Genomic DNA, 26,536 nt, shown 5'->3' on the forward strand with positions numbered 1-26,536 from the left:
TGCCTCCTGCACTCTGACTCATTATTACCCGTTATTCATTCAACGATGCTATTATTGTTGGCAAATTTAAAGATGGTGTTGGAGCTGTGTCTGGCTGCACATTTTGTGTGGATAGAGAGGGTAGAGCAGGGGACTGAGCACCCAGCCTTAAGGTGCCCTTGTGATTATGGTTATCGAGGAGCAAGTGCTGTTGTCAATTTGTACTGATTGAGGTCTGCCAATGAGGAAGTCGAGGATTCAATGGCATTTGGACGAGCAACGACCGGATCACTGATTTGTTCAGAGGGGATTATGCTGTTGAATGCCAAACTGTAGTTGACAAACAACAGCGTGTTCCTAATGTCCAAATAGACCAGACTAGAGAGCCAACGAGATCGCAGCTGCTATTATCTGTTGTGGCAAAGGAATTTTGTGGTGGGTCTCTGCCCTTCACTCTGGCAGAAGTTGATATGCTCTGTAAAGAATCTCACAGCATTTCATCATAATGGATTTAAGTGCCATCGGTTGATGGTAATTAAGGCACCTCCTTGTTCTTTATGGGCACTGGTATTATAGATGTCCTTTCAAAGCAGGTGGGGACCTTGGACTATACCATTGAGAGGTTGAAGATGTCTACGAAAACTTTAGCCAGTTGGTCGGGCAGGTTTTAAGTATGCAGCCAGGTACACCATCAGGTACACCATCAAGGATTCATACTTGAGATTCATACATCCATTTTCTCCAAATTCTATCGGATCTATCAAATGTCTGCATCATGTTTTAGATCTATAGTCTTGCTTTTGTTTAGATTATAATAAGAATATTGATCTCATTGCTCCATCTAAAACAGAAAGGGATTAACATCACATTAAGGTAGTGACATTTCCCCCACATCTACTCTTAATAGTCCAACATAATCATTTTTTGGCCTCCAAAAGTAAAGGACCCATTCTGTTCAATCTTTGCACGTGGCTGTAATCTCAGTTCTTGTACAGGTGCACAACCTTTTATCCGGTGTTCTGGAAACCGAAAAACTCCGAAAACCGGCCATTTTTTCCAGGATGTCATCTGCGCACCAAAGCTTGCGTTTGGCGCCAAACTTGACCCGAAACGACCCACGGTCAACCCAGGTCTGTACTACTGTAGCGGCTGCCTCCTCCCCGGAGACCGAGGAGACACTTAAACATCTGTAAATCATTGCATAAATGTTAGTCAGTTAGTTTGGAGGACTTTTATGTGAAGGGGGGGGGGGGGGGGGGGGTTGAAGGGGTAAACTTTAATTCTTAGTCCCCTACCTGGTCGGAGAGGTGGGGAGCGGTCAATGCCTTCCCAGGTCGCCGTGCAGTAAGCTCCGCAGCGCTGTGGCCAACTCCCAGCTGGGGCTGCGGGTGGCGCCGGTTGTAGCTCTGACCCCGGCAACTCTACCCCTGGCTGCGAGGCTCCACAAATGTTGGGAGTCGGCGGCGTCACAGCGCTGGGATACCAGCGGGAAGCGGGCAATGCCTTACCGGGTCGCTGTGCGGGAAGCGGGCAATGCCTTACCGGGTCGCTGTGCGGTAAGCTCCAGGGCGCTGAGGCCGCCTTCTCCCAACGTTCGCGGAGCTGGGGGCTGCGGGCGGCGCTGGATTTGGAGTGCCGCGCAGCCAGGGGTCGAGTTGCCGGGGTCGGAGCTACAACCGGCGCTGCCCGCGGCCGGACGGAGCCCCCAGCTCCGCGATGTTGGGAGTCGCCGACCAGATAGGGGACTAAGAATTAAAGTTTCCCAGTTCACCCACCCACCACCACCACCACCACATAAAATCCCTCCAAACTAACTGACTAACATTTATGCAATGATTTACAATGATTCCCCGGTCTCCGGGGAGGAGGCAGTCGCTCCAGACTTTTCAAGCCGCCCGCGCTACCTACCTAATCTATGCTAAAATTCTTCGATTCGGAAATCCGAAAATGTCCGAAATCCGACAAGTGTCTGGTCCCGAGGCTTTCGGATAAAAGGTTGTGCACCTGTACCAAACTATTTAAACCATATTTATAACTTTTCTAAAGCATGAGTGTAAGAATCAAATGAGGGCAAGATGTTAGAGGCATTTAGGTACAAAGTTAAGGTATAATGAAAGTGAAAGATTTAAGAAGACATTTGAAAATCAAATCAAGTATGTTTATTGGGCCACCCAGAGGGTTAAGCTAGCTGCAGGATTTGGATATGTTTAGTATACAAAACTTCACGGTGATTGGGGGGTTTCATAACACGGCACAAACATATGAAAAAAATCTCTAAATAAGATTAAGTTTATGGACTCAATAAAGGCTAGGCGTTTGAGAGATGGTATAGGATTTAAACATTATGCTTATCTGTATTATTACATGGTTCAGTTGATTCTCTCCAGATGCATCCTGGAAGGATAAAATAGATCATTAGATTTCTGCTGGGGCTTTTTTGCATTGTAGCTTGACATAACTTTTAAATCGTCATGCATTTTTGATGAATTCCTCAATGCAATTTTACAACACATACTGTGTTGTCACCCCAGTACTCTAGCATAGGACTCCGTTGCTAACCACAGAGAGATACCGCAGTATCTTACACCAACAAGCCGCCTGCAGGTTCAGTGAGCTCAAGTGTGAGGGGGTGTCAACAGTTTTTTAATAATGTGAAATAGAAAGCAGTTTGTTATGTAGGATCTGGGTGCTACTGTCTAGGCCAAAGTCATCACCAACTTATTCATATTGAAAATCTAAATGAACCTTGCTTCGTACAATAATATATTGTCATCAGGCAACTATAGTTTATAAAATGATTGTGCATTTCAAAAATATTGTCATTTACTGTTCTTTTCATACATCTTGTAGATGACTGGCAAGAGGGAGACAGGAAACGAGGTATTGTAACTTTGTTCTCTATAGCTGTAGTTCTACATACTCTACATAGGCTCGTAGATGTGCAGAATAAACCCTTCAGCCCTGGATGTTTGCCTTTTCTTCAACCAATTGGAGAAGGCAGACAGTTGTTATTTTCCTATTCCCACCCCCTCCTCAATTTGGTTTTAATAAAATAGAACTAAGCCATTAATCACACCAGGAAGTTTCTGCAAATGGAAGTCCAGGCCCATCTGCTCTTCCATCATCAGTCAAGACATGGGTGCAGTTTTACAGTGGGACCCATGGTGATGGAATAACACCTCAGGGTCATCTGGAAAGGGGACTCGTAAGACAGGCACAAATTTAGCATGACCCAAATAGCACTATATTGTCTGGTGTTATGAATAAGGACGCAGGCCTACAGTGCGTGGCTCTATAGTGAAACTAAACATTTCAAGACACAGGGAGACTGAATACTATGAGAAAGAGGAAGCACTCTCACCAGAGATCCAGGAGAAAAAGAACAACTTTTGTTCCAAACATTTTTTTTCACCATCACCCAGTTTCACCTCCAACCATCTCTCCCCACTCTCTTCTCAATGGATCATGCAGCATCTGTGGGGGGAATGAACATGCAACATTTCAGGTTGGGACCTTTAGTCATTTTGTTGCTTCTGAAATAAAAGAATGATTGATCAGGCAAATGTATTATCTGTTAATCTCTCATCAGAACTGGCTAGTTCTGATAAAACTGCAAAAGCTAGTTGATTGGAAATTGTTAAATTCACATTTTTATCTTTCATATTCCGAAAATTAGATGGCATTTCTTAGGTTTATTAAACATGATTTTTACAGTAATTGGTCAGTATGAAGAGGTTGAAGGTGGAAAGGTTGAAGTTGAAATGTCTTGGAGAATTTAAGTGACATCTTCCAATCTGCAAGAGATGAGAATAGAGAAGTTATGGGCCACCATCGTAACTGAATGGAAGTGTTCTGCAATCCATCATTCAATCTGCATTTGTTTTTTCTCGGGGCAGTGAAAACCACGTTTAAGGAAAACATTTTGGAAGCATTTGCTGTATAGAATCTCGTCATGTGAACAGGGACAGCAAAGCTTGAGAAACTGAGCAAATAGATTGGAGTCTCCTTGTAGGAGCCAGTTTGGGAGAAGATGTAAAAATATGAGAGCCTGTGCATTTATTAAACATGATTTTCAGGAATCTGGTCAGTAGCAGTGAAGAATTAATGTGAAGAATGCTAATCAAACCCACTCCTCCAATGCAGACTGCTGGCCCTATGAGGTGTAAACATTTTGTTTTCATTTGTATTCAAATATCTCTACATTAATGGAATATCCCCTCTTGTAAAATTGCATTTTCATTGTCAAAGAGGTCATTATGACCTACTTCCATCCAATTCAGATTAGTTTATTGTGACACGCACTGAGTGCATTGAAATTTCTTATTCACATGGAGCTCACAGAGCGAACAGTATACATACAGTAATCATAAATTCAACAATAAATATAATGATGAGTGCAAACCAGCAGAATGGTATAATCTTGTAGAACAGTCTGAAGTACCGTAAAATAAACTTAAATTACAATAGTGAAATAACTAAATGAGGTAGAGTTGAGAGTAAGAGTACATGACAGTATCTCTAGGAATGGTGTGTGAGAAAGGAAGTCCTTTTTTGTAGATTAAAAGGTGCCAGTATGGATCTTTAATAAACATATGTGTTACACGGCTGGAAAACAAAATAATGACAGTTAACTTTTGAGAGGTGCCGGTACATTGTACTGATAAGTACCGTCTCAAATACAGCACTGCAAAGATGATTGGTTCAGGAGTCCGATAGCAGTGAAGGAGCTGTTTTTAAGTCTGGACTTCAGGTGCTTTCAGTTTCCTGTATCTTCTCCCAGAAGGTAGAAGAGAGAAAAGGGGATGGCCAAATGCTTGGCAATACTTCCCGCCTCTCTGATGCAACTGCCATAAATATGAACTGGATTGAAGAAAATGATGAGCCTGTGATGGACTGGACTGTTCACAACTCTCTGCAGGTTCAGGCAATCAAGAGCTGAGTAGTTGACATACCAGGCTGAAATGCAGCCTGTCAGAATACTGTCTATTGCATAATCTGTAGATATTCAAGAGAATTCGCATGGACATGCTGAGTCTTCTCGGATGCCTGAGAAAGTAAATATATTGATGCGCTTTCTTAATCACTCCATCAGTATGAAGGCAGCTGGAGGTTGCCTCGATAAGGATGCCTAGGAATTGAAGCTGTCGACCATCTCTACAGCAGCTCTGTATGAGAATCTTCTTGGGTCACCAACTCTTTTGTCTTGCTGGTCACAAATAGGTAAATAGTTTGTAAGAACCACAATCATTGTCTTTGAATGGATTTCATTGGCAATACACTTTTATAACATAAATAAAGAGAGAGCTGGATAAGTTGATCACTGTTGGATTTGTGCATGTGGGTACTTTATAATAATGTTGAAAGATTTTAACTTCTTATTCTCAATGCAAAATCTACACCAACAGTTACTTAGAAAACCAGCTTGATCACTTTTGTATTCACCTACAAAGAGTGATGTATTTTCAATACCTTCTGGAGGTTTTAGATCCTGACATACAAAACTTAACATGAAACTAAAAAAGACACAAATTGTGTAACTCAGCAGGTCAGGCAGCATTTCTGAAGAACATAGATAGATGACGTTTCTGATCGGGACCCTTCCTCAGCCTGAATGTAGTGAGGGGAAAGAAAGCTGGAAGAGAGGAGGGACATAACAAAGCCTGGCAGGTAATAGGTTGATACAGATGAGGGAGGATGTTGATAGGCGGATGGTGGACATAGGCCAGAGATGAAAAGACAATGTGTGAGACAAAAGGATTGAAGAGTTGTGAATTGTGATGCTAGAAGAAGGAATGTAGGGGAGAAATGGGTGCGAGTCCAGGTGGGACACAGGAGTGGGGATCGGGAAAAGGGGAGAGGTTTTAGAGGAGAAGAAAGGAGAGGGTTTTATAGTTACAGAAAATTGGAGAAGACCATGAGAAATTTGGAGAAGACCATGTTCATGCCATTGGGTTGTAAGATATCCAAGTGGAATATGATGAGTTGCTTCTCCTGTTTGTGTGTAGCCTCACTCTGGCATTGGAGTAGGCCCAGGTGATATAGGTTAAAATGGGAATAGGACAAAGAGTTAAAGTGCTTTGCAACCGGAGGATCCAGTAGGCCTTGGTGGATTGAGCACAAGTGTTCGATGAGACTGTTGCCGAGTCTACACTTGGTCTTGGTGATGTACAGGAGGCCACATTGGGAATACCGGATGCAGTAGATGAGGTTAGAGTAAACGCTTGTGGATCTATGTCTCACTTGGAAGACTACTGGAGTCGGTGGATGGAGGTGAGGGAGGAAGTATAGGGGCAGGGTGTTACATGTCTTACATTTTTTTTTAAAGTCAATTTTATTCGTCACATGCACCCAAAGGTGTAGTGAAATTAATTTGCCAGCAGCGATACACTTAAAAAGAACACACAATGCACAATAAGATTTAACGCAAACATCCACCACAGCATTCTTCACTGTGGTGGAAGGCACAAAGTTCAGCCAATCCTTCTCCTTGGTTCACCCGTGGTCGGGGCCATGAACCCTCCGTAGTCACCGCTACGGACGGCCCAATGTACAGGCCCTCTCATCGGGATGATCCACACTTTGACATTAGGACGGTTGAACACACTCCACGGCCTGGTGCCCTAATTGGCACTTTCTTACTGGAGACCGCGGCTTCAGGATGTTATAGGCCGCAGGCCGACGGTCGGAGCTCTTCTCCGGCGACCCCCGGCAAGGGATCCCAGACTCCGGATGGTAAGTCCACCGCCCCATGATGTCAAAGTCACCAGGCCAGCGATCGGAGCACTCCTCTCTGGTGACCCCCGCAAAGGGTTCGCCCGCTCCGTGATGGAAAAGTCCACGCTGCGCCCGCTGCTGAAGCTCTTGGGGCCCGACTCCGGGAAAGGCCGCTCCAATCCATGCTGTTAGGCCGCGAGGGAGGCAACATGGAAAAAGTCGCCTCACCGTTGAGGAGGCGACCAAAAGTGGTCCCCCTCTTCCCTCCCCTACACAAGACATACCGAGAGACATTAAAGCAAATATTTGGACACACTAAAAAATAAAAAGTCTAAATAACGAACACGTTGCTGGCAGGGCAGCCGACTTGCAGCATCCCCACCGACCATTGCAGGGAAAAGTACCTGGGTGGAACGGGATGAGTGAACCAAAAACCTAACATGAAACCATCATACAGAACAGTTAAAGCTCTCAATTTGGGCAGTTTTGTAATAGTTCGTATGATTGGGTTTTAATTCACACATACTAATATGTGGGTAGTGTAGAAGATGAGTTTGTTTTGCATTTTGATCAGTTTTATCAAACAACATACTATGTAACAAGTTAATTTTACACCTTGTCATAATATTTGGGACAAAGACCCATAATTTATTTATTTCCACAATTTGAGATTTGTAATAGAAAAAAAACAGGTGGTTAAAGTGCACAATGTCAAATTTTATCAAAGGGTATTTTTATAAATTTTGTTTTCACCATGTAGACATTACAGCTGTGCTTATATATAGTCCCCCCATTTCAGGGCACCATAATGTTTGGGACACATGGCTTCACAGCCGTTTGTAATTGCTCAGATATGTTTAATTGCCTCCTTAATGCAAGTATAAGAGAGCTCTCAGCAGCTAGTCTTCCATCACCTTTGGAAACTTTTATTGCTGTTTATCAACATGAGGACCAAAGTTGTGCGAATGAATGTCAAAGAAGCCATTATGAGACTGAGAAACAAGAATAAAACTGTTAGAGACATCAGCTAAACCTTAGGCTTACCAAAACCAACTGTTTGGAACATCATTAAGAAGAAAGAGAGCACTGGTGAGCTTACTAATCGCAATGGGACTGGCAGGCCAAGGAAGACCTCCACAGCTGATGATAGAAAAATTCTCTCAAAAATAAAGAAAAAAACCCAAACACCTATCCGACAGATCAGAAACACTCTTCAGGAGTCAGGTGTGGATTTGTCAATGACCACTGTCCACAGAAGACTTCATGAACAGAAATACAGAGGCTACACTGCAAGACGCAAACCACTGGTTGGCCGCATAAAGAGGATGGCCAGTTTACAGTTTGCCGAGAAGTACTTAAAAGAGCAACCACAATTCTGGAAAAAAGTCTTGTGGACAGATGAGACGAAGATTAACTTGTATCCGAGTGATGGTAAGAGCAAAGTATGGAGGAGAAAGGGAACTGCCGAAGATCCAAAGCATACCACCTCATTTGTGAAACACGGTGTTATGGCTTGGGCATGTATGGTTGCTGAGGTACTGGTTCACTTATCTTCATTGATGAAACAACTGCTGATGGTAGTAGCATAATGAATTCTGAAGTGTATAGACACATCATATCTGCTCAAGTTGAATCAAATGCTTCAAAACTCATTGGCCGGCGGTTCATTCTACAGCAAGACAATGATCCCAAACATACTGTTAAAGCAACAAAGGAGTTTTTCAAAGCTAAAAAATTGTAAATTCTTGAGTGGCCAAGTCAATCACCCGATCTGAACCCAATTCAGCATGCCTTTTTTTTATATGCTAAAGAGAAAACTGAAGGGCACTAGCCCCCAAAACAAGCATAAGCTAAAGATGGTTGCAATACAGGCCTGGCAGAGCATCACGAGAGAAGATATCCAGCACTGGTGATGTCAATGAATCGCAGACTTCAAGCAGTCATTGCATGCAAAGGATATGCAACAAAATACTAAACATGACTCCTCTCATTTACATGACATTGCTGTGCCCCAAACATTATGGTGCCTTGAAAAAAATCAGGGCTGTGGAGTCATCGTCGTCGAGTCGGAGTCAATGCAATTTTGGTGCTGCTGGAGTCCCGACTCCAGCTCCAACCCCAACATAAATTTCAGACACCACGTAAATCGGAAAAAATCCTGCTTTTTAAACATACCGTACACTTTATTTCCACCCGAGAATGAGAAATCACATCTGTGCTGCCATCTGGCGGCAGAATGACGAGAAACAAAACGTAAACAAATGCCATCAAATGAATACAGATTATGAATTTTCATGATTTACTGCAAAAGAAATCGTAAGTGATGATGAATTAGTTCTCAACAGCAGTAATCACTAGTCTTGGCAAAGCGTCAAAGAATTTGGTAATTTTTCGTCAATACAAACCATAATTTCTACTTTCAGTGGGATGCTTGAAACAATATTCTAGGTTAAAAGGTTAGTAAGGTGTTGGGTAATGAAGGAAAAGAATAGGCTCATTTAGATAAAAGTATAGTAAACAACGTCTAACCTAAACTAACAGGGTGGGCTGCATCCCCTTAATCCCCAAAACAAGTTTCCTCAAATTATTTTAATTAACAACAATGAATAGAGACAACTAAAGTGAGTTAACAAAGGTATGTAAAGTATGTCAGTTCTTCCGCTGGTATTTACTGTACATCTAATGAAATGCCATCTTGTGTAATGTCATCACAGCAGATTTAGAATTATTATACCAAGGGGTGGGAGTCAGATACACAAGAAATCAACGAGTCGGGTGTTTTGGGTATCGACTCCAGGCTGTAATTTCTACATGGTGAAACCAAAATTTATAAAAATGGCCTAAAGGTAATTAAAATCTGACAATGTGCACTTCAACCAGTGCCAGTTCAACCTGCGGGCCGCCCTCGGTGAACGTCTTCAAGGACCGAAAAAAATGTCCGCTATTCGGAGCTTTTCGTTATTTGGATCTTCGGATAAAAGGTTGTGCACCTGTATAAAGTAAAATGGTTAAGAGATATGTGAGATTTGCAAAAAGACAGGCGAGTTAAACATGGGGGTTAGAAGGTGAATACCATTTGTATCGTCCACAGATTGCCTCATGGAAAGAATAGAAGTCACTGCCCATCCCTGACATGCTGTTTCCACCCTAGCTGCCCCACTCCCCTGGCTATACTTGCTACTGGCAGTCCTATGGGTCTAACCATCCGAAAGCATGGCTTCACAGTCTCTGCTGCCAAGTGTTTTTGAACAGTTTGTAACTTTCTCTGATCAAAAAAATTCCAATTAAAAAAAATCATTGTTTTTATAGATTTTATATCCACTTTAAATGCTATAAATTAAAAAAAACTACTTCCATGTTTCCCTTCCTATCTCAACTCAGGATGTCTCTGCACCACCCTAGACTTGGTAGTGAATCCATAGACAGAGTGAAGGCCACATGTTTGCTTAGAAATCTATGAAAATCTATAGCTTTAGAGGCCACTTGCCCATCATGTCTGTGCTGGTTGAAAAAGAGATGTTCAGCCAAATTCCATCTCTGTCACTAGGACTGTAACCCTGCGGTTCAGGGCAATTCCAGCACATGTCCAAGAGTTGTTAAATGTGCCAAGGGTTTCTGTCTCTGGAGGTACTGAGTTTTTTTTATTATTTTTTTATTGAAAGCATATGTACAAGTGATAATAAACGACAAACTGGTTACAGAGTTCTTACATAGCTTCAATTTTTTAAGTTTTTTTTTTAAAGAAAAGAAATAGTGAAAGAAAGAGATAAGAGAAACTGTAAGCTAATAGAAAGGAAAGGAGATCATGAAAGAAAGGAGATTACAAATATAAAAATTGTGGAGATAAATCCGGGAGATGTTGAGTATAGTTGTTCATCCAACCCTAAAGGTACTGAGTTTCCGACTCCTATCCTTGTCTGCTTTCTGGTACAATAAATCTGAGTTCATTTTTCAGCTCTAACTAATAGGAATAGATCATTCCTGCTTACTCTATCCAGGCACCTCATCATTTTATGCACTTGAATTAATTCACTGCTTGGGTTCTATTCCAAAGAAAACATCCTTTTTTGATTCAATCCTTCCGCATACCTTAGATTTTTCATCCTCCATAAATTTTATGTACTCCAGCGTAATCACATTTTTCCTGCTCAACTGTTCAGTTCTGCCCATGATATGCTATTTACCTGCTAGGCTGGCGAAGAAGATGCTTATGATTGTAATTTTTTTTCTGCTTTTTTCCAGTAATGAACGACATTGTCAGTACAATGTTTAATAAAAAATTCATGGAAGAACTGTTCAAACCTCAGGAGCTGTATTCTAAGAAAGCCCTCAGAACTGTGTTTGATCGATTGGCTCATGCCTCCATTATGAGGCTAAACCAGGCTAGCATGGACAAGGTGAATAAATCCTTCTAATGAATTGACTGTTTTATCAATATGCAAGTAATTTAACTACTAACAAAAACATAAAATTAGATTCTGGTTTTAATCAAAAAATAGAAAATGCTTTTTACATCTGCTACTGGTCTGAGCTAGACCCTTAAAATTGACAGTCCACGACTGTGGCCTATGCTCTGATGTTAATGTTTCTTATTTGGCCAGTCACACTCCCAACTCAATGGCCCAACTTCACCCTTTCACATATCTTGGGTTAATAGATGTGGGCAGCAACCATCTGTAGCTAAATGTAGTTTCTTAAAATTATGCACGAACAATAAATGGGACTCTTACTGTTTGCGAGCTCCTGTGGACTGATTAGTTGGTTCACATTGTGAGCCAGCAACTTACTTCCCCACCTCAGTTGATGTAGGGTTGGGATCATAGGCTTCGGGTCAAATAGAACACATGGTAACAACTCAGGGGCAGACTGGGGTGAGGAAGGGGCAGAAAGAAACAAAGATCATTATTGGTGGGTGAAAGAAAATTATATTTTTCCCTGTGTGCATTGGGTATTTTTATCTTTTTCCATATGCCCCAGCTCTATGACTTGATGACGATGGCATTCAAATACCAAGTGCTCCTCTGCCCACGGCCAAAAGACCTCATCTTGGTCACGTTCAATCATATGGATGCAGTCAAGGACTTTGTACGTGATTCTCCAAGCATTTTAAACCAAGTAGATGAGACATTCCGACAACTGCTCGAGGTGGGTGTTGTTTTTACACTTAATGCTGTGATTTTTACCAACACAAAGCAAATATTCAACCACAAATCAATTTCTTCTTGAACATGAACAAGAAGCTTATACAGCGGTGGTCTGGTGACATCTTTCAGTAAACAGTCAATATTATCTAGGAGATAGTAGTTGATTTGAGGAATAATTCAGTAGGAGGGTACATGAGAAAAAGAAGACTACAATGTCACCTACCTTGGTATGTAGAGAATTATTGGCCATTATTCAATGTGATTAGGTTCCAGATATGAGAGGGATATGCAGGGGAAATTAGAATCTAATACAAGTGCAGAAGGAACATTGGATGAAATGTGGCTTGAATGGCAAGAGCTTGTGGGAGGGGCAGCTGAAGGGATGTGTTAGCAAAATGATGACAAAGTCCACTAGTTTCTCAGTGATGGTGGGAGAGAATGGCAGGAGAGAGTGGATTTAAGGTTCAGTTGAGCATGTAAAACAACAACACGGTGTTATTTTTGCATTTTCAGATCAGAAGAGTGTATGACACTGAAAGTTAGAATAAATGTTTACATCACTAATTTGAATTTACATTTCAGTCTGAAGAAGGGTCTCGACCCGAAACGTCACCTATTTCTTCTCTCCATAGATGCTGACTCACCTGTTGAGTTTCCCCAGCATCTTTGCCTACGTTGATTTTTCCAGCATCTTAAACATTTCTAATTTGGATCTGTTGCTCTTAACCTGTTATCTAGCTCCTCTAATGTTTGTAATGGAGACGTAAGCAACATTATACTGTATAATGGAGAACACTAGGTCCCTCTGAATAAAACTAGAAATCTAAAATAAAAAGGCAAAATGATTCTGAAATTAACAGCATGTTTGGCAAAATCTATGGAGTGAAGAACATAGTGAAGGTTTTGGACTGATAACCTTTCATAAGTTGTATTCTGAATTGTACAGATGAAAAGTGAAAGTGTAATTTTTTTCTAAATTGCCAGTTGACGTGCTACTTGCAATAAAAGGAAATTGGTGGTAATAAAAAGGAATTGCAGATGCTGGTTTGTACCAAACATAGACACAAAATGCTAAAGTAACTCAGTGGGTCAGGCAGCATCTCTGTAGAAAATGGATGAGTAAGAATGTTGTCTGACGAAGGGTCCTGACCTGAAATGTTACTTAAGGGCCTGTCCCACTGTGGCGACCTAATTGGTGAGTTTAGAAGAGTTTGAGTAAGTATCATGTTAAAGACCTCCTTCGACTATGTAGAAGACCTCCTTTGACCTCCTTCGACTATGTTGAAGACCTCCTTTGACCTCCTTCGACTATGTTGAAGACTAACTTTGGGAAAATTGAACACCGAATAGTGGAGAATGAAGACGACCTCCTTCGATCTCCTTCGACCTCCCTTCAACTATGTTGAAGACTATCTATGACTACCTTCAACTAACCTCGATTACCTACGAATAACATGCCGACCTACTATGACCTACCTCGACTAAACCTACAAGGTAAAAACATATATATATATATATATTTTTTGCCATGGCGACCTTTTTTTACTGGCAGGCATTTTTCAGCATGTTGAAAAATACGCCGGGACTACTCTCGAGCATGAAGGAGAGTTACAAAGACCTCCTAGGACCTCGTGTCGACCATGCTGCGAGTATGAGTCGAGGGCAAACTCATCAAAACTCGCGGATTAGGTTGCCACAGTGGGACAGCCCCTTTATCCATCTTCTCCTGTGATGCAGTTACTCTTGCATTTTGTGTCTATCTTTGGAAATTGGTGGTGTTGTCGATAGAGAGGTATGTTGTATAAGGGTGTAGATTGGATGGAATGTTGAGTGGAGCATTGGCTGATGGGATTCCAAATCCCAACAAGTGCAAGGTGATGCATTTTAGGAAGTCAAATCAGGGAACAACATATATATAGGAAATGGTAGGGTTCTGTGGAATGTTGATGAACAAAGGGACTTTGGGGTTCAAATCCATAATTCCCTGAAAGTGGCAATACAGATAGGTTGGTGAAGTAGGCATATGACATGCTCAGTGGTTTCACGAGATAGAGTATGACCTATAAAAAAAGGTCATGCACAAACATAACACGATGCTGTGTTGAGATAATGCTCTGGATGCATAAGAATTACACTCTCATTGCATCTTGGAATTTGCTAGTTTGGCATTTAATTAATATATTTCTGCCTTTCTTTAATTGACAGTTGTACAGCTGCCTACCTGTTGGGGAGTTTCAACTCATCAGGCAAACCCTGCTCATTTTTCTTTCAGGACTTGCATATCAGGGTAAGTAGTCTTCCAGTTCCATGATGACATGAGCAATAGATGAGGAGTAGCTTGTTTAGTCCCTCCCATATTCTCTTCATTTGGTAGGATCATGGCCGACTTTTTTCCTCAATATCACTGTCCTATATGAACCTTGTATATCTTAATTGTCTCATACCTAAAAATCTATGAAACTGCCTTGAATACACTTAATTACATAGCCTCATAGTTTGAGACCCAAAAATGATTCTCTGTCTTCAAGGTGACAACATTTCTGTGACCAATCTTCTGCTTTGACATTTGTTTCTAAATATACCAGCCAAGGGAAACGACACCCCTACATATAACCAGGCAAGCCCTTAAGCAATCTGATAAGTTCTCTCATTGTTCTAAACTTGGGATAGTATTGGCCCATCTCTACGTCTGTGACAGACCAGTGTCCAGCCCACCCCTATCTGCGCAATACCAAGAATCAGTCTGGTGAAGCTCTAATGCAATCCGCTATCACAAGTAAGTCTTTCCTTAAATAAGAAGACCAGACCTTCACACAATTGTCCAATGCAGTCAAATCAGGACCTTTTTATAATTGTAGCACGATCTCTTGCAATATCTTGTTCAAGAAGGAACTGCAGATGCTGGAAGATCGAAGGTACACAAAAAATTGCTGGAGAAACTCAGCGGGTGCAACAGCATCTATGGAGCGAAGAAAATAGGCGACGTTTCGGGCCGAAATCCTTCTTCAGACTTCTTGCAATATCGTTTGTTTTCTAATTATTTTCTATACCTGCATCTTAATTGTATAGCAGTTTGTTTCGGAGTACACACAGGTCCCTCTGGACACCAACACTTGTCTCTCGCTTACCGTTTCAAAAGTATCCTGATTTCCTCTTATTTCCCCAAATTATGACTTCATACCTTTCCACATTATATTCAATAACCCAATCTTATTTTCTAGACTGTCTCGATCCCTTTAAAGTCTTCACTGCTCACAACTCAGACTATCACCTAGTTTCATCAGTAAACTTGGATATTTTATACTGGACCCTGCATCTAAATCATTGATAAGATTACTGACTCCTTGCCAGATCCAACTAGTCAGTTACACAGCCTGAAAATTACACATTCCTTTTCTCTCTTCTGTTTTTAAGCCAATCCTCAAACCATATCAGTCTATTACCCCAGTCTGAAGAAGAGTCTCGACCTGAAACATCACTTATTCCTTTGCTCCATAGATGCTGCCTCATCCGCTGAGTTTCTACAGCATTTTTGTCTACCTTCGATTTTTCCAGCATCTGCAGTTCTTTCTTAAACAGTCTGTTACCTCTGATCCCTTGTGCCCTAGTTGTGTGTAAGAATCTCATGATTTTCAGCATAGAAATCACCTGCCCCCCCCACACCCTCTACTTTCAGTATGAAGAAGGGTCCTGACCCAAAACAACTCCAGAGATGCTGCCTGACCCGCTGAGTTACTCCAGCACTTTGTGTCTATCTTTGGTATAAACCAGCATCGGCAGTTCTTTGTTTCTACATCTTATCCGCCAGGTTAAGACTATATTTTCGAGAAACTTGAAAGATACAAGTTGGTGGCGGAAACATGACGACTCTTGGGTACTATCTCAGTATATTCTCGTTTACACTCTTGTGCTTGGGTATGAGTGTGCTTCTGTATAGTAAGATTTTACTGAATTGCATGCATTCCTCTGTCAAGCTTCTCAAGTTTGCGGACGACACTACCCTGATTGTACTAATGGGGTGGAATCTGCCTAGACAGGAAGTGACACAGCTTGCAACCTGGTGCCATTGCAACAACCTAGAGCTCAACGCTTTCAAGACAGTGGAATTGATTGAAGACTTCAGAAGAGCTCCCCCTCCCCTCACCCCACTCACCATCAACAACACCACAGTCACATCTAAGGATGGTTCCTGGGAACCATCATCTCCAGGGACCTTAAGAGGGGGGCTACCATCGACTCCACAGTCAAAAGGGCACAACAGAGGATGTACTTCCTACGGCAGCTGAGAAAGCACAATGTGCCACAGGCAATGATGGTCCAATTCTATACGGCCATCGTAGAGTCTGTCATCACCCTCTCCATCATGGTCTGGTTTGGCTCGGCCACCAAGCACGACACCTGGAGGCTTCAGCGAATCGTCCGATCAGCTGAGAAGGTTATTGGCTGCAACCTTCCCTCCATTGACAAACTGTACACTGCAAAGGCCAGGAAGCGAGCGGGTAAGATCATCTCTGACCCCTCTCACCCTGGCCACAAACTCTTTGAATCACTTCCCTCTGGAAGACGACTCCGAACTGTCAAAGCTGCCTCCGTCAGACATAAAAACAGCTTTTTTCCACAAGTAGTAGCTCTACTCAGTAACCAAAAATCTGTTGCCTCCTTTTCCTCTGGTATTTTATTTAATTCACATGTTTAATCGATAATGTTTTATTATTAATGTTTAATGGTTTATGTGTCATTCCTAACTGTCATTGTATGTCATGTTATCACTTGCGGGCAGAGCACCAAGGCAAATTCCTTGTATGTAAATACTTGGCTAATAAACGTATTCCTTCATTGACTTTCACTGTACCTAGGTACATTTAACAATAAAGTACCATTGATTCTCTTTTATCGATTCTACTAGGCACTATCTAAAAAGTCACTCATATAAATCCCATTATTTCTCATTTTGTAGTTCCTACAATTGTAAGAGCAATATTTGTAAAGATAAAGTGATTTTATTTTAATTTTGGCCAAAGGTGCAAAATTTGTGATGTTTGCTTTTGTATTCAATTTGGGGAAAAAAACGAATAGAAAAGGGATGACACAACTAATTAAGGGAACTTTTCAGAAACGTTCCTCTTGGGCCAACCATCTCAAACTGAAGTCTGAAGAAGGGTTTCGGCCCGAAACGTTGCCTATTTCCTTCGCTCCATAGATGCTGCTGCACCCGCTGAGTTTCTCCAGCTTTTTTGTGTACCATCTCAAACTTCAACCCCTTGGATCAATTGAACAAGTTCTGAGCGACTGGGAGTAACTAAAAAATATTATGAATCATAATCATTCTCAACTCGCAAACTCATTCAACTCCCTTGTGAAGAATTGCAATGAAACTAGAAACTACAATTTAGATCCCAAATAAATCAATATTTTTCATTTTCGTTTTCTTAAAATGAAATCTTTTAATATGCTGATTTTCCTTTTACCATTAAATAGGGATTGGGTACCCGAGGATGGTGGTTGCTACGTAATCATGAATGCTCATCGGCAACATGAATCATGAAAGGAAATGTATAATGGTAGCACATGGTATTATTTATTATTTAATGTGTTTAATTTATCTCATTAGGTCTCCATATTTCTGAAGGATAAGGTTCAGAATTCTAATGGCCGATTTGTGCTGCCAGTTACTGGGCCTGTACCTTGTGGAACACACGTCCCAGGGCTGATAAGGTAACACATTGGTTTATTCACACGTGTCTGTACCTTAGGATTTCTCATGATGATTTCCTGACCACGTGGCCACCATCTTGCCTTGCTCCATTGCAGCAGAAAGAAAGTTATTTGCTTCAAAAATTATGTCCTCTTATTCCTTGCTATTTTCTAAATATAATTGTGTTGGCTCTGTGCGATCTTCTAAAATGTAACCAAGCAATTGCTCAGTTTGTTTTTTGGCATTTTTCCCCACGCTAAATCGTTATGTCTAATGAAAGTTCTGTGAAACATGCAGTAATCACAAAGCAGGAATTCCATCCACATAAACACATTAACACAATAAAGCTCAATTAACTCATTTAATTGAAATTGTTGCTAAAATGATTCAACTCATCGTCTCTGTAAGGCGGTGATCCCACCAACATTACAACACTTTCCACAGTACACTGAAGTTCTAAATGACCCGTGGACATTCCAGCAGAAGCAGATTGAATTATTGTAAACAAAAATTTGAAAGTTGGGTACCCATGAATAGTAATTGAAGAACTTATTTCAGAGTCGGGGCATCTGGTGAGAAGACTGCTCCAGGGTTATTGATGTCTTCTCTCCCTCTTTTAGATCAGTAATAAATAGAAAAGGCACTGATGAGTAGTAAAGGAAATTAACTGGATTATCCATAAACCTTTAGCTGGTGATCAATTCCATTATTTTGCCAAAACCTATTTTGCTGGTGTAACTCTGCAGGTCAGGCAGCATCAATGAAGGGAATGGACGGACGACATTTCGGTTCAAAACCTTCGTCAGACTGATATCTGAAGAAGTGTCCTGCACTTTGTTTTGTTCAAGATTCCAGAAGCTGCAGTTTCTTGTGTCTATTATTTTGCTAAATGCTTGTACTAGACTGACGTCAAACCTTAATAGTTTCCTGGATGAGACGTCTCCTGCCACGGAGTCATTCAGCATGAAAATAGACCCTTCAACGTAACTCTGCCTAAGCCTGAAGAAGGGTCTCGACCCGAAACGTCACCTATTCCTTCTCTCCAGAGATTAATTACTCCAGCTTTTGTGTTTATCTTCAACCTAACTTGTCTGCGCCGATCAAGGTGTCAATCTGAGCTAATCGCATTTTCCCGCAGTTAGATCATATTGCTCTAAACTTTCAAATCCATGTGCCTGTCCAAATGTATTTTAAATGTTGTAAGTATACCTACCTCTACACTTCTCGTTCTATATACCCACCATCTCTCCCTGCTCTCCATAAACCTATGCCTCCTAGCTTTCGCAACCCCTCCCCTGTGAAAAACACTGCAACTATTCACCTTATCCATGCCTTCATGGGTTTATAAACTATTGTAAAGTAACTGCGTCCTTCACTAAGAAAACAGCCCCTGCTATCCAGTCTCTACTTGTAATTCAAGCCATCCAGACCCAGCAATGTAGTTCTCAATCTTTACTCACCCGTTCCAACTTACTCGCATCCTTCCTATAGTATGGCAACCAGGAATGTATACAATATACCACATCCTACAATGTATATAACATCCCAACTCTTGAACAATGTAATACAATATTCTTGTGCTCAATACTGTCATGTTCATAGATTTGTGGCATGATTTGTCTCACTTTTCTCAGGGAACTTGTTCATTTTGCTTTTCATTTGCAAGATATGCAAGCATGTTCACAAATCTTCTTTGTGGAATTTCATAAATATTGGTTATTTGGCCACCCATATCCTTTACACTGGTGCTCCGCTGGTGCTCCTCCTCCTGCTGTGTGCTCAGTCCTCTGCTCGACTCCCTGCACACACATGACTGTGAAGTCAAGTACAATGTCAACTCGATTTCAAGTTTTCCGATGTCATCGCAGTTGTCAGACAGATCAGCAACAATGATGAGAAAAGAGAATAGGAACCTTGCATGATTGCAAGACAAAAAGAGTTGATTATTTTCAGTGTTTTACACCTCATGGAGTTTGAGCATTTGCAGATTTGTGGAGATTGAGCATTTGCAGATTTTTATCACAGCAATGTTTCAAAAAGTTTAGCTTCTTGGAAGTTTTGTGTTGTAAAAATCGTGTGACTTGCATTAGATGTACATTTTGTATTTCATAAATTCAGGTTGTAAGTATACTCAAACTTAATATTAAACCACTCCTACATAATCCAATTAGAATATATACATTCATCACTGACTAATAATAGAGACCATTAGGAATTCTAACGTTGAGCACGAAATTAATTGCAATATTTTTACGATGTGACAACATTGACTTTTGGTTTGTGTCATTTTGTCCTAGAATGTTTAACTATAATGGAGAAGAGGTGAAGCAGAGAAAGTTCCAAACCGTTGGCAATTATACAAGTGCATTGGCAGAAGGATCCTTAAACCTCTTTGGTGACCGTGTCATTAAGCTCGGCACCAACATGTAAGTATGCCATGTCATTAGGATCTGTTGGGCACAAACGCAGGAATGTATAAGCTGAGCCAACTATCGCCATCTCCCTGAAAACGATCCATTGATCATTTTTAGTTTTTTGGTGAGCAATGACAATTTGACACTAAGCTCCACAGACCAGAAGACCCTGGGACATACGTCTCCAAGTCATAGTGGATGTTCCTAATTGTTAATGCTAAACAGTTAGTTTCTGTCACCATTTAAATTGCCCCATGCTTCTGTTAATTAAAATTAAAATACAGCATAAATACTAACCGATAATCTATTCCTCTGCATATTGAATGAGGAGGAGATTAGATGTGATACCCAGCCTCGAGTCAAGCAAATGTTCTGGTGTGAACATGATGCGCAGTATGGAGACATCTATGAAACAAACAACCCAGGACATTCTGATCTGTATCAATGAGTGCAAGTCCCATGAAAGTGCAGGATTCTGAGATGTGTGCTGTTTTATCCTCTGCATGGAAAGGGTTTTTCATTGAGTCATAGCCCAGGAGAAGAAGGATGAATTTGCTGCAAGGGTTGGAGCTGGAACCCCTTGCAACAGGAGAATTATAGAAAGACAGTTCAGATAGGGTGGTTAGAGGGAACCAGGCTTATGCTTGGGTTACACAAGGGATAGGTGACTCATGCTACATCTCCCAAATGCATATTTCAGGGGAAGATTAGTACAAAGGACCCTGGCTAACTTTGCTTTGAAAATGTGCATGGGGGTGAAATGCAAAGATCCTTATGACTTGCACACAGGCACAGAGGGGCCACTAGCTGAGTTCTTAAAAGATGTGTGTTAAATTTTTTTGCAGAATTAGAATATGTATCGAGACATGAATTGACAGTTTCAGTGGAGAAAATAGTATAGATTATCTAAGAAAGTCATCGTCGAAGAAGGATGTCGACCCTCTCCAGAGATGCTGCTGGTCCTGCTGAATGACTCCAACATTTTGTGTCTATCTTCAGTGTAAACCAGCATCTGCAGTTCCTTTCTACACAACTCTGCTTGGTCTCGTCTGGATTAGGAAAGTAGAGATATTCATAGAAATGCCCTGCGCCATGATCTACCAGATGCAAATTTTTGTGGACATTCTTAAAATCCAAAACAAATTAGAAACAATTGTCTCTGTGGATAGCAACGATTAAGGGAATAACTGGGTTGATAATTGATGCCTCTGTGTTGTCTGTTCATGAAACTATTTTGTAAGACCTACAGTATTTTGTAATATAATTATACTGGTATTTCATGCTATTTGTATCTGATTCTTGTACACAAGAAAATAACGCAGGTAGAAATAGCAATGTATTACCTACAATTCACAGTCAGTTGGTCCAGGATTATTTGTCCAATGGTTGTCTCAAGGAGTTGGGTGGTGGCCACACACCATACAACCATTGCTTCTGAATATATTGTTTATTAAAACCTCCTTTTGTTACTGTTGATGTTCCATGAAGTGCCTGTCTATGACTGTTTGTACCTTGTCTAAATGGCCACAGGTACAGTGTTTCCCGGCAGGTGGAAACCCACATGATGGGAACAATGAAGAGTTCATCTGTCCGTGCAAAGGTAAGTGCCGTTATAGCCGCTCAAGCCTGGCATTTGCCTCTTCAGCTAGCTTCTCTTTGATTCTACCTGTTCTTCCCAATTGTTTTTATTAATTTTTATTTTTGCATGCCTTGTTTACAAATTATATAGAATAAAAAATATTGTTGTTTTTCCGATGCTGGCTGACCTTCCATTCAATTCCAGATTTGTATTTAATACTTTTTACCTCAACCTTATTTGAATCTGTTAGTGTATTTCCTGCATGTTATCTGCAGCCAATTAATATGGGGATGAGTGAGATTGTAGATGCTGGAATCTTGATAAAATAAACTGGAGGGTGAATAGTGGAAGGAAGGGAACCTGAGGGGGGTTGTAATGGTGAAGAGGGAATAAAAGGAAATTGAGGCCTTGAACTGAGGAGGGTTGGGAAATAGGTGGAAGGAAGAGGGGAATAGAACTGGTTGACGGGAGCAGAGGGAGAAAAGTGTGCACAGTGGGTGGAGGGAAGGGTAAAAAGCAGTCAGATGAAAAGATGGGTTACATGAAATTGGAGAAGTTACCTTTTGTGCTGTTGGGTTGTTGGCTACACAAGCGGAATATGAGGGTGTGTTCTTCCAGTTTGCCTCTCGCCACACTCTGGTAGTGTAGTTGCGGAGGGTAGAAAGATTGTTATGGGAACAAGAAGGGGAATTAAAATGCTTTTCATGACTCTTATTTAATTGTGGCTGCATTGCGGTGTGGGAGGAAGGAGGGAGGGGAACAGAAGGGATAAGGACAGAGGCAAGTGAAGGAGGAGAAGAGAAGGAGCAGTTGCAACAATCACAACAGTCTCATATTCTTGAACTACATTGACAGTCTTACCCCTAACATCATGTGGAAAGTGGCTGGCAACAATGACTACCATAATTGTAAGAAGGAACTGCAGATGCTGCTTTAAACCAAAGACAGACACAAAATGCTGGAGTTACTCAGAGTGATAGACAACATCTCTGGAGAGTAGAATACGTGACGTCTCGGGTCTAGACCCTTCTTCAGACTGAGTCGGGGAGAGGGAGATACAGAGATAAGGAAGTGTAAGGTGTGAAAATTAGACAAAGGGGATGGAGATCAAATGTAGAATACATCATTGTTAGCTGGGAGAAGGTAACAACAAAGCAACACAGATAAAATGTAATCGGGGACTGGTTGGAGAACTGGGAAGGGGGGGAAGGCGGATGGAGAGAGAGGGAATGCAAGGGTTACTTGAAGTTAGAGAAGTCAATATTCAGGTTTAGGCAGACTGGGTGGAGGTGTCCAGCGAAAATATTGCCGAGCCTACGCTTGCTCTCGCCTCATCTTAGGCACAGATACGACGTAGACAGGCGTATTCAACCATCCAGTTCCCCACTCACTGTACAACTTTAAGTTTTATTTCATTCCCAACTTTTCCAAATTATGGAAAGCTACTGACCTGAACGGTTCACATTTCTTCTCTCCCCAGATACTGCCTGTCACTAAGTATTTGCAGCATTTTATGTATTAGCCCTGGGCAGTGCTAATCTGTATCTGTTATTTTACTTTTTGGATATTTCTGTGGACTTGATTGGCTCCTGGCCTTCACTCTAGGAGAATGCTGCACCTAATCCATTGGCAAAGGAGGAGCTAAATCTTCTTGCGCGCCTAATGGGAGGTCTTGATGTCAAGAAATCAGCAGGCAACGAGTCAGGATTTCGCCTAAATCTGTTTGGCACAGATGAGGAGGAAGAGTAAGTTGACCATGCCAACGTTCACATTGTTTCTTTCAAATGAGCAGGATTCATAACTACAGAGGCACCCACTTGTTCAAACATTCACTCTTGACAACATGCATCCACCCATAAACACACCCATGTCTTCCCCACATCCACAACAAGAACATTTTGCAATGGGAAGAGTCTGGCAGGGCTGGGGTTCTTTGAGCAAAAGAATTAACCGAGGTTTATACAAAAAAAATTCAGAATAAAAATAAACTATTCTCTTTAGTAGCAAGGTTGATAATCAGCATAGCAATTTGCTATTCAACAGCAAAATTATAAGCAAATTGACCATTGATCATAGAAACGTACAGCAGAGAAATAAACCCTTCACAATGTCTATGCCTAACATAAAGCCAAGAGAAACTAATGTTATCTGCCCAGACATGATCATTATCTCTCCACTTCCTGCATATCTAAGTGCTTATCTAAAAGCCTCTTAAACACTACTATCATCTGATTCCACCACCTACCACCCTCTGTAAAAAAACCTGCTCCGCACATCTCCTTTAAACCCTAAAGTCTTTGACGTTTCCTCCTTGGGGGGAACAAGGTTCTGACTGTCACTGCTTCTCATAATTTTATAAACTTCTCAACCTCTGTATGTTCCAGAGAAACAATCCAAGTTTATCCATAGCTAAACCTCTCTAATTCAGGCATTTGGTAAATCTTTTCTGCATCCTCCCCAAAACTTTCACATCCTTCCCGTAATGGGATGACCACAACTTTGCACAATACTGTAAATGCAGCATAACCAAAGTCCTACTGTATGTAGCTGTATCTTAACTTCTTGAAAAAACAATTTTCACCTGAAAAATACTGGGGTTTTGAATGCACTGTTGGAAGGATGAGTGGTATAATTTGCTACAAGCTTGTAAACTGAGCTCCAGGAAGTGCGTCTTATTTATGTAGTGCCTTCTTTTGGTTGGCACAGACATGGGTGCCGTGCATTAAATCCCATGATTCTATGATAATATCTTGTACGAGTGGCTTTCTAAAAGAGGAGCATTGCAGAAATACAACACACCTGTTCACTTTCTTAAGCTCTAAAGAAACCACAGCCTTTTGTCTTGACCTGTTTTTGTGTTACAGCCAAGCAGCAACCATAAGGCCTCCAGAGCTCTCTGAGGGGGTTGTCAACATACAAGCCATCAAGGTGAGCGAATGACCTGGTTATTTGCAGCAATGTTACTGTTTAATGCATGGATCTGAGATTATCCTTCCGACTTCCTCACTCCTAAGATGTTAAATCGTGTATGCCCATGAACTACAATGCCTCGATAGTAGCTCATGTAAATGAGCACATGATCCTATTTGTTCATTCGGGGTTGGGGGAAGATTACTTTATTTGAAATATACTTCCAGAGGACTATGGATGCCGAGACGTTGGGCATAGTCAGCGTTGAGATTAAATTAACTCATGGACAGCCATGGAAACTAGAATTATGAATATTGAGCAGAAAAGTGGAGCGAGGTTTAAAGATCAGAACAACTCTGATCTGTGGAACAGGCTGAAGGAGATTACTCCTCCTGCAATTTCTAACATTCATTCAAACATATTCTGCCTTGCCCTGTGTTGGAGATGCATGGTCTTCAGCAGAACTCACTACATGACAATTATGAGCGAGGATTCCAGCTATAGTGTGCTCTATCCTAACAGTGGAGGTGGTTTTACATTTTCCCTGTTGGCGATTCAGAAAGAAAGCCACAAGCTCCACTCCAACTATACCACGCAGTGTGCACCGCATTCACACATTCAGCCGTAATTGATTCCCTCTCGCCAACCGGCAGCCCGCTGATCAGACTGTGTGCTCTCCTCCTCTCCAGGACCAGCAGCAGCAAGAAGAGTTGGTGCGGATTATGGGGGAGTTTTGTGTGCAGGAGCAGCAGCCCAGGCACGACTGCAGTAAAGGCGATGACCTCCTGGCCATGATGGACAACCTGTGACCTCCTGCCCGTCAGCAGCTGAGACAATGCAGGCTCTTACCTGCGACTTTCCTTCAGCACAACATCGAACGGCTTTCAAAACTCTGAACATTTGTTATTTACAGCTCAACTACTTTCTGTACCAAGAGCTGAACTCCTGTTCTGTATGGTTTTGTGCACCTTTGGACAGGTTCACTGTTAAATGAGTCTAACTGTAATTGTAATCGCCACTGCTTTTCACCCTCAGAACCTGGCATGAGGATGTTAAGACAAATGGTAGGTTCAGTAAATGAAGTGGCAAGTCGGAGAGAAATGAATTTCTGGAGTGACAACTGTGTTTATTTCTTTCCAGAGTCCACATCAGTGAAATTCAAGTTGCTCTTGGTCATTACTGGTCCTTAACCATCCATTGTGGGAGAGTGGCTAGACTAGGGTAAAAGGTGATGTGAATGGTTGGTTTGTGTGCTGTGCCGTTGAACCCACTCAGTGCAGGTTACAACACGATCAAGCTGGCGTCAGTGTGCAGTGTATGTGTGTGTGTATGTGGTACTGGGGGCAAAGTATTTCATGCAATAGAATGTATTACACTGAGATTGTTGCTTCTGACAGAGTCTTTGTGTGTGGCAGATTGATCACTGGGTCATACCATGAAAATGTCCAAGTAGTTCTGTGAAAATCCCAGCAGTTTTCTCAAGCAGCTCAGATTTGTACATGACAAACTTTGATTCTATTCTGGAGACACAAGGAACTGTGAATGCTGGATACTTAAGCAAAACACAAAGTGCTGGAGTAACTTGGCACTGGGTTAAGCTGCATCTGTGAATAGAGTCTGAAGAAGGTTCCCCACCTAAAATGTCACCAATCTATTCCCTCCACAGAGGCTGTCTGACTTACTATGTTCCTCCAGCACATTGTATTTTGCTTTTGGTTCTATTCTAAATGTTAAGAGGCAGAGGATTTCTGGTCCCTGAGCCCAGCTATTAATATCTACCATTAAATGTTTTTATTAATATTGCTTTAAATAGTAAGAACTTTATTAAAAAATTACATTTGAACTGAGTGATAGTTTTATTATTATATGATGTTTTCTGAATAATCCTGGTCTACTATTAAAACAGCAATGACAATTTAGCATAATGTATGTTGGAAATAAAACTGGTTTTAAAATACAAAGAAAGGAGGAGGGGGGAAGGAAATAGTGAAAAGGCAAGGTCCATGATAGATAAAGGGTTGCAAAAGCAATGCTGGAAATCTGAAATAAAAGCAGAAGATGCTGTAAATACTCAGCCTGTCAGGCAGCAGGTGCAAGATCG

The 26,536-nt window shown here is 41.4% G+C and overlaps 1 protein-coding gene across 1 annotated transcript in view; it reads left to right on the forward strand.

Annotated features, from left to right (window-relative positions):
• oscp1b (organic solute carrier partner 1b) overlaps window positions 1–26,278 on the forward strand; it is a 32,099-nt gene extending 5,821 nt beyond the window's left edge. The window contains 10 exon segments of the mRNA XM_055656093.1: window positions 10,936–11,090; window positions 11,671–11,838; window positions 14,043–14,099; window positions 14,101–14,124; window positions 17,449–17,552; window positions 19,830–19,958; window positions 21,477–21,546; window positions 23,131–23,270; window positions 24,390–24,453; window positions 25,125–26,278. Of these exon segments, the coding sequence (XP_055512068.1) occupies window positions 10,936–11,090; window positions 11,671–11,838; window positions 14,043–14,099; window positions 14,101–14,124; window positions 17,449–17,552; window positions 19,830–19,958; window positions 21,477–21,546; window positions 23,131–23,270; window positions 24,390–24,453; window positions 25,125–25,244 (1,031 nt within the window). The 3' untranslated portion in view covers window positions 25,245–26,278.
• The last annotated feature ends 258 nt before the right edge of the window (window positions 26,279–26,536 follow it).

Source organism: Leucoraja erinacea, chromosome 26 (assembly GCF_028641065.1).
Source record: "Leucoraja erinacea ecotype New England chromosome 26, Leri_hhj_1, whole genome shotgun sequence".
NCBI lineage: Eukaryota > Metazoa > Chordata > Chondrichthyes > Rajiformes > Rajidae > Leucoraja > Leucoraja erinaceus.